This window comes from Centrocercus urophasianus, unplaced genomic scaffold, assembly GCF_019232065.1.
Source record: "Centrocercus urophasianus isolate 14NV4802_14NV808 unplaced genomic scaffold, USGS_Curo_1.0 seq_14, whole genome shotgun sequence".
Lineage (NCBI taxonomy): Eukaryota > Metazoa > Chordata > Aves > Galliformes > Phasianidae > Centrocercus > Centrocercus urophasianus.
This window is the reverse complement of record NW_024884586.1, coordinates 49,978,610-49,987,739: the sequence shown is the minus strand read 5'-3', so window position 1 is coordinate 49,987,739 and position 9,130 is coordinate 49,978,610. Positions and strand designations below refer to the sequence as shown.

General features: G+C 42.3%; 1 protein-coding gene across 1 annotated transcript in view; it reads left to right on the top strand.

The window, feature by feature from the left end:
- Window positions 1-9,130, top strand: part of MDGA2 (MAM domain containing glycosylphosphatidylinositol anchor 2) — a 309,178-nt gene that overhangs the window by 279,034 nt on the left and 21,014 nt on the right. Inside the window, exon 12 of the mRNA XM_042813625.1 lies at window positions 5,426-5,603. Coding sequence (XP_042669559.1) covers window positions 5,426-5,603 — 178 coding nt within the window. The remainder of the gene's footprint in view (window positions 1-5,425; window positions 5,604-9,130) is intronic.

Genomic DNA, 9,130 nt, shown 5'->3' with positions numbered 1-9,130 from the left:
GGGAAGGGAAGGGAAGGGAAGGGAAGGGAAGGGTAAAGTTGCTTCTTGGCTTCATTTTCTCTGCACCGAACAACCCAATGTTGGCATACCTTCTAGCCCTGTTACCTGCTTTGTTGCTTTGTACACCATCAGAACACATGAGATTTACTGCACTGCTCATCTGAACTTTGATCCTCCCCATGGCTGGAGCAGAACCACTCATCTGCATGGAAGAGTGACACTGGAGTTCTGTGGTCTGAGAGTAAACCATTTCTAGTCCTGCAGCATCAGTGGAGAATACAGCCAGTGTTGGGTGCAGCCCATGAGGCCCTTTTGTCACTGTGACTGAATGCATGAAGGAATTTCCATTTCTCAGTCGCTGTTGCACACAGCCCATCATTTGTAACTGTCCCAGTCAGCACTTGAACCAAAGCATGAGTGCAACCTTGGGTGTCATTCACCATGGTGACTGCGTGGTTTTTCGGTCACCCTCCAGTTGCTTCTGAAAGTGCTGAGGACTGCCAAGACATTGTCTGCACACAAGGAGCATTTTTGCATCTCATTAATAGCTCTCAGGAGAATATTCTGACATTCATGTGTTTCAGCTTTGGATTTGGCTTTGGAATTAGTGACCTAGATTTTGGTGTTTGTATCTCAAAGCACACCATGCTGTCTCTGGTCAGCCTTCAGAGGCAGCCAGTGCCCTGGTAGTTGCTTCCATTAAACACAGACTTCAGTAACAGGGTAAATCTGAAGGTCATGGAATAAATCAGCAGTCATAGAGCCATGTTATTGTGTCATGTTAGGAGCAGAGAAAAATTCAGTTTTGTGCTAAAAGTCCAGGAAGCCCTACATGTTGAATTTCCTGTATGTTTTGTATGTTTTCAAAGTGCATCCAAACTAACTGTGAAAACCACTCAGTTTCTACACAGCAGAGAGCATTATCTGCCTGGAACAAGCATTATGTGCTTGGAAAGGGGGATTCAGTTGAAGGCTGCATTGACACTGGTTGCAAAATGGAGTGTATAATTTTGTGTCCGTGCCCTAGCAAGTTCCTATATCAATCCATGTACTGGTACAGATTTGTTTTGTCATAAAGAAAGTGAATAGAGATAAATTTTATTGCCTTTCTTATTAAGGAAGGGTGTGCTTATTGCAAATACAGAGTTTTCTCTTTGTCCCTGCATGTAAGGTTATCAAAAGCAAAGAAATGCTGAGAAAGACCTTCCAGGGATGAACAGCCTACATTGCAGGTTATGCAGCCAGTGGACTGAAGTGTCCTAATTCAAATTTTAAAAGACTTTTTCATTATCATTCATTTGTATGGAAAAAAAATACATTAAAACAGAAGGCAGTGTAGTTAACACGTTTCATAGCTATTTGTGCTGTGTTTTGCTTTTCCTCTGATGAAACAACATCTCCCATTTCCCAGGTTAACTTGTCTTTGAAACTTCAAATGTGGTAGTAATTAAAGAGAACTTAATTGTCATTTTATGTAGCTTCCAGATCTCTTGTGCCATCTCTCCTTAAATTGTTCCCATTTGTTTCCCCTGCAAATATGAGCCTATAGTTTTGGATCATGGACAGCTGTTTCTGGCATCCTGACCACTCATCCATCAGTTTTGTTGCCCATAAAAGCGTTCTGCATCTTTGGACGCCGAGTTCCTATTTAATGGCAACTTAGAGACTGCTAGCTGCTTAAAAGAAGGAAAAGGAGGGTGATAATTTTCCATATCCCACATAAAACCAATTACACAACGCTGCTAACACCAACAAATGGCAAGTGGTATATAGAGTGGGAATGGAAGGTCATGTAAAGAAGGCTTATTTCTGGTAGATTTTTGTGGTGTGGCAGTTAGGTCCATGGCACTGAGACCCAGTGGTGCTGCCCTTGTTTTGTCCTGTGCACAGGGAGCAGGGAGCAGGCACAGGTTGAGTGCAAAAACAAATGCAGTGCCTTGATGCTTCCAGTGACTGCGTGTGAAACTATGAAAGAAGAGATGTCATCAATAGCAATACTACATGATGCAGCGTGCAAAATAAACTGATGATGAGCATGGCAGAGCATGCATTGCAGCTGGCCTTGTTATTTTTGCCTGAATTATAGGTATTTGTCACTGTGAGTCATTTCAGGGCTGTAACTAGCCTTTGAAATGAAGCTGACACAGTTGCCACCTACCTGATAAGGCTTATGTTGAAAATGAGAGAGCTCTGATCACGCTGCTGGGTAAACTTATTAGAGGGGAGCAACCACTGCAGTTGTGCAGCAGCAAAGAGGTGGGCATTGCACAGACGTGCTCCCTCTGCACTGTGCAGATAGCAGAAAGATTTGCCCATGGCCCAAGTATTTCCCCATGCTGTTTTATAGATGTAACTGCTAAAGAATACTCATTTTTTTTCTTAAGGAAAATCAATTGTCATCGTGGTTATAAATTGTAAAGAAATCACTTTAAAGACTGCCACGGTTTTTTTTTAATAGGAGTATGCAGTAGATTAATATACATGGCATTCTATTGTCATTAATTAAAGAGATTCTTGTCTGACTTTTTGAGTCAATGAAGAAATTTACAGCTGGAATCAATAGGCCAAGTACAATGGACTACAAATGTGTTTATTTTTTATAAGCATAATTGTGCGTATGGGCAATCAATATTTAATCATCCCATTGGATTAATTTCTCAGGAAATCTATGTGTTCAGGTCTCTTTGCTCACATCATGTTGGCTGATTTTGCAACAGGAGACAGGGAATAAATGCGCTTTAAATGACAGCTCAGAGGAGATGGTTTCAGCCTGCTGTGATAAAATGCTGTCACACTTCTACTTTTTTCCCTTTCTGTGATGTCAGGGAAAGGCGTTTTGCTTTTCTGTTAGTGTTAGGGAACAAGGATCTGCAGGAATTCAAAGGTAATGGAGAGAAGTGAAGAGTCCCTGTGAAGCCCCCTGTGCTAAGGATTGACTGAGTGTGGGTATGCTCTGCTGAATTAATTACAGGTTGGTAATAAATGCTCTTTCCACCAAACCCTGGTTCTCCCTAAATTTAAAGACACACACATTGGCACAAGGGCTGAAGCTTTACGGTGACATTTTCTTCTGCGTTCTCCCTTTGAATCATGAATCCTGAATTTGGAGATGCTCAAAGCCAGGCTGGCTGGGACCCTGGATAGAAAATCTGTGTTTCCCAGCTGGTTGCATAGCTCTCCAGTTCCGTATTGATAAGTCCTTAGTGTCTCAAAGGAAAAGGAGCTCTGCTTCATGTTGGTACTAGCTGCTCACATTGGCAAGCTGATGAGCTCCATGCTCATTTTCAGCAGTGTTGGATGTTAATATTTCATGACTGCCCAGACCTGGGTACCACTGCTCTTTGCCTTGGGACTTGGGAAGGGGCTGCAGCCCTCCTAGCAGCTCCCTCTGCCCAGAGAAGGGCAGGCTGTGAGTTGAGCATTGTGGTGTACCAGTATACTTCATCTGTTCAGCAGCTAAGCTGAAAAATCAGGCATGGGGAAGTTTCATGCCAAACCCATAGAGACAGTTTTGAGATGTTTGTGGATTGTTTTTTTTATGGTTTCCATGGTAAAAATAAGAATTAGAACGGAGCTGGTGTTGATTGCAAAGCTAAAAAATGTGTGTTGCTTCCTGTGGAGAAACACCAATATCCAGGACTAGCTTCAGGTGCATAATACCAAAATGAAAAATGAAACAGTATTTCTTTCAGAATGAGTAAAATATTGTAGTTGCTTCATCTGCTTTTGTGGGTCATCGAAGAAAAGGGTGATAATCCAAAGCAGCAGCTGAATGTGAGGATGCTCATGACTACTTATAGTAATCAAAACTGTAAACGTGCATGATTAATTATGAAAAGCATTTGCTGAAGTAAGTGTTCCAGTTTTTCTTTATCTGAAGGCTGGGTGCAATTCTCCACAAGGACCCAGAAATACCTTTGTGCAACAGCTGGCCAGCTTGAGGCAGCTGCAAGAAGGCAGTGTGAGCTCATGCAACCTGTAGCACAGTGTTCCTAGTGCAGTATTCACAAATGCAATTGGCAGCCAACATGCTGGCATGAAAACTATATGCTGTGGGAAAACCACTGAGCACATAAACAGGAGGGGGAACGGCTGTTTATGAGGGTGGACAGTGATAGGAAAAGGGGGAATGGTTTTAAACTGAGATGTTTTAAGCTGAGGTTGGATATGAGGAGGAAGTTCTTCAGCCAGAGGGTGGTGAGGCACTGGCACAGGTTGCCCAAGGAGGCTGTGGATGCCCCATCCCTGCAGGCATTCAAGGCCAGGCTGGATGTGGCTCTGGGCAGCCTGGGCTGCTGGTTGGCGACCTGCACACAGCAGGGGTTGGAGCTGGATGAGCGCTGTGCTCCTGTGCAACCCAGGCCATTCTAGGATTCCGTGATTTAGTGCAGTATTTTATTGATTTCAGTGGATGACTTTTTATTTTGCATCAGCAAATTGAAGTTCTAGAATAAAACATTCTCTGCTTTCAATAACCATGAAGCTCTGTATGGAATAACTGAGAATTTTGGTGCACTCACAACTCTGGTGTGCTTAGTGGAACATCTCATTTTAGTAGTACTGCACCTGTACTGTTATGTTGGGAAGCATGGTAAATATTTAATGATTTTTCCTTTGTTTCCTGGAGATAGAGTCTTTAATAAGCCCAAGTACCTACAAGTAATATTGCAATGCCAAGTCACTGTGCTGCCCAAAATGTATATAATTTCTGTTAGTCCATAAGCAATCAGACTTTGTAGGGACAGTGTGGCACTCTCTACTCATGATGCCTCCTTCTTAATTGGATTTTTTTTAAATTTTCTTGGTAAAGCATATATATAACAGAAACTATAGATTTGGATGTTGAAAATACTGCAGTCTATAAAGCACTAAAATCTATACTTTGTTGTTTTGTTTTGTTTTTTTTCTCTTAATAAAACATCCTCTTGTTTGCTCCTATTGACTTTCATTGTTCTCTGAAATCCATCCATCTTGGAAACTACAAGGACTGCTGTTAATTGTACACTAAGGCCATTAGGAGCCAGCCTATTTCTTTCTCACTCATCAACAAAAGTGCTTGGAGACCAAACTGCATCTCAGTTCTCCAGTATGCTCTCATTAGCTCCAAATGACATCCTAAATGACAGCTGTGAAACCTCATTGCCTGTAAGAGGGAGAGGTTGGGCACCTGTAGGGAGGAAAATAATGGAGGGAAGAAGGCTGCTGGATGTGGGGAGCCAATTTACCTGGGTTGTTAGATATGAGGGGATAGCATGGGCTCTAAGACAGGATGGTCAGCCTCCAGGAGGTGATAAAATAAACTGAAATCAAACTTTTTTAAGGGAACTCATGGCCCAACACAGGTTTGTATGTGCTCCCCTTCACTCCTGAGGTGAAGATAGTATCTGCCCCAAAAGCTCTGACATTTTCATTCTTTTTCTTTTAGGCTGGACAGCAGCGTTGGTGGGAACAAGAAATTACAGTGAATGGAAACATTCAAAAGGGAGAATTAATTACCTACAATCTAACTGAGCTGATCAAGCCAGAGGCATACGAAGTCCGTCTGACACCCATCACCAGATTTGGAGAAGGAGACTCCACTATTCGGGTCATCAAGTATAGTGGTAAGACCTTCAAGTACAGAGAAATGCATTGTGGCACCTTCTGCACAATTGGGTCTGCTGCATGGGTTACAGTTGTTTTATGTTGCATGATGTGAACTGACTGCCAGTCCAGCAGTGAGCTGCCCAGACCCCAAACCAGAGCAGTTTCTGTGTTATAAGGGTAAAAATACAATGAATTAATGTTATCTGCATGAATTAATCTTCATAAATCAGTGTTATCTTTGTTTCCAAGAGTTAATTCTTACCTTGAATTCTTGTTTGGGAAGTTTTCTTCAAAACTCGCTGCCCTCCCAAGTAATATTATGGAGGTGTTAAATCAGTATTTTGTTGTCATCATTTTTTTTTTGTCAGAATCAGGATGCTTTGAGAAGTTTCTGTTTAATTATGAGTGATCAAAATAACCCTGACTATTCCTAATCCTATGCAAGTGAGAAAGAATGATTCTATATTCTCCTGCAAAAGTTTGCCATGACAAGGATTTGTCCACTTGACCAGAAAAGAGAAAGTATTTCTACAACCTTCCATTCAGTCTCACAGCATTACCAAGAATTAATCCCTAGAGCTCTGAAAAGAACTCAAAATACCTTCCTGAGGGTATTAATGTAAAGAATAACTGAGTTAACTTTTTTTATTTCTTCTTTGCTGCAGTGTAGTGGTGTTTGTCCTCTGGCAGGTCTCAGGAAGCTGACTCAGTTCTCAGTTGTGGTTCACAACCACACCAAGTTTGAGCCCTTAATGAAACATCATATAATTTGCATTTCTTGCCCCAAGTTGCCCCAAGCTGCCAAGGAAAACATTCCAGTGCAACATTAAAAGATATATTTGGACTACAGCAAATGTCTTCTGCTAGAATCTGCCATTAGCACAGAGGTGAATGACATCCCATTTCAAACATGCCGATTGGACACCAAGCGTAATCCAGCTGCCCAGGAGAGATGGAGCCACCATTTTGTGCCCCAGCTGGAAGGATGCTCCTGCAGGGGTGCTCAGTGCCATCACTCAGGTGTCAACATGCACAGTTTAAGAAATGGTGAGCCAGGTGCTAATCAATAGAGTAAACCCAGAGTGACTTCTCTTTGAAGTGGGGTTCCAGACTCGCTGAGGTTTTGTGTGCTTCAGATACACATTTTATCTCAACATTTGTCCAAGCGCTGTAGTGTCAGCTAGCTATTACCAGGCTAATTTTAAGTGTGTTATAACTCCAGCTATAAAATAATGATACTGCATACGTTATTATGGTGCAAATCCAATAGTTATAATCTGAAATGCTAGAATCTTAGAAAAGCAGCTAATGGGCTAGCAGCATGCACAGCAGCAGACCAGAATTGAAGTAGAAGTAATAACAAACATTATCCAGAAAATAAGACATTGTGCGAATGTTTCTTAAATGGAGAAGATAATTTTTAATAGATTTCTCCCCATTACATTTGTTGAGACCTTAAGCACACTCACACAGACACAAATAGCCCATCCACAGTTGGGTCTTCATATTTTGAATGTAGTTTCATCCTATATGTGTGTGCAGTTTTGATCGATACCCTGCGGGCACACTGGACTTCAGCCACATCACTCCACATTTCTCACCCCACAGCTTCAGAAATACTTTTTTGGGGACTTACAACAGTTGAATACCTTGCAGTATCACTGGGTTGCTGAGATTGGAGGTGCTGCTGGAGGTCATCTCATCCAAGCTACTCAGAGCAGGCTGCCCAGGGCCACATGCAGTTGGGTCCTAACTGTCTCCAAGGATGGAGACTCCACAACCTCTCTGGGCACCCTGTCCCAGTGTTTGCCACCTTTATTAGTGTTGACGAGCTTTTTTCTCTATAACTCTCTCTATAACTATCTGAAGAGAGGTTGTAGTGAGCTGGGGGTCAGCCTCTTCTCTCATGTAACTGGTGACAGGACTAGAGGGAATAGCTTCAAGCTGCGCCAGGGGAGATTTAAGCTGGACGTTAGGAAATACTGCTTTTCAGAAAGAGTGGTCAGGCACTGGAATGGGCTGCCCAGGGAGGTGGTGGAGTCACCGACCCTGGAGGTGTTCAAGGAACGTTTGGATTTTGTGTTGAGGGACGTGGTTTAGTGAGAGCTATTGGTGATGGGTGGATGGTTGGACTGGATGGACTTGTAGGTCTTTTCCAACCTTGGTGATTCTGTGATTCTGATGTTTAAAATTTGTGCTTTTGTTTGTATTGCTGGTAAGGATTCCCACTTAAAACATGTTTTTCCATATTGTAAGCAGATTAAAAAGATTTCACCCCATTTTAAAGAAATGCAGCCAGCATGAAAAGGAGATCAGATGCACAATAATTAGAGTTGCTGAAAATGGAGCAGTGTCTTTTGCCTTTAGTGAATACATTCCCCTTGACCCTTGAGCTTCAGCTTGGTGCAAGTAGGGAACAGACAGACCATGGCCTGTAGGAGTTATTTTGACAGCTTAAAGTTGTCATTTGTAGCATGACAACCTCAGGTTGGTGCTGCCCAAAAATGTTTCTTCAGAACTAGTCTTAAAGTGTGTGAGAATCAACTTGACATTCCTAGCGCATGGGTTGTGCTTGCTGCCTTACCAGAGAGGAGGAGGTTTCTCCACATTTCTCTCAGTGGATGGCTCACCATTTAGACATGCCCATATCTCTCTGTGACTTTAGGGGCACTCTTAGATGAGGTGTCTAATTTACCAGTCAGTGAAGTTAGGTCACGTTACTCCTGCCTGTGCAGTCATTTTTGTTGAGTTGTGCTGCAGAGCACATTGCATTTTAACTTACAATCCACAACTGGAGTTTAATGGGAAAAATGCTCATATATAAATAATAGCTTCCAGTGGGCTAGCCTGCTGGTAGCCATCTGAATGTCCAAAATGACAAGGCTACTACAATACTATCAAAGCAGGAGAAGCCTTATTTATGAGCTCTTTACAGTACGCCCTGCCATCCCAAGCTGGAGCTGTGCATGCAAGACAAAACCTCCTTGCTATCCAAGCCCACAGATCAAAACCTCACACATGGTGGAAGCATTTCATAGGGAAATTCCTTGCCTGCCATGAGTTATTTTCTCCTCCACGCACAGAAGGAGTGGGAGAAAAGGACAGTCATCACAGTAGGAGTGACATTGTAATTACAGCCAAACATCACTTGACAAATTCTTTGGTAGGTGCATATGTTACTCTGCTAGTGATCACAGTCTGGCAAGTAAATACTAACAGGGCAGTTTAAGTAGCACTAATAAGTGTTTTGAAGGCTGGTACGAAACAGATAAGTCTTTTAGTAACAGGTTCAGTGTAATCTCCATCACTTAACATAAATCTGTGTCAGCCTCCGTGATGCAAACAAGCAATAACATCCTCCAGCTATTCCAATTAGCACTATTTCAGATATGGACTTATGGTTAAATATTTCTAACCAGTGGTAAACAAGCAAGTTAATTTCATTTTTGTGAATGAAGCCCAAACCCTAGCATTGTATCTATTGTATGTAGAATCAGCCCTCTGTGACATGGCAGGTAGATGAGGCTGCCAATCACTTAATGGC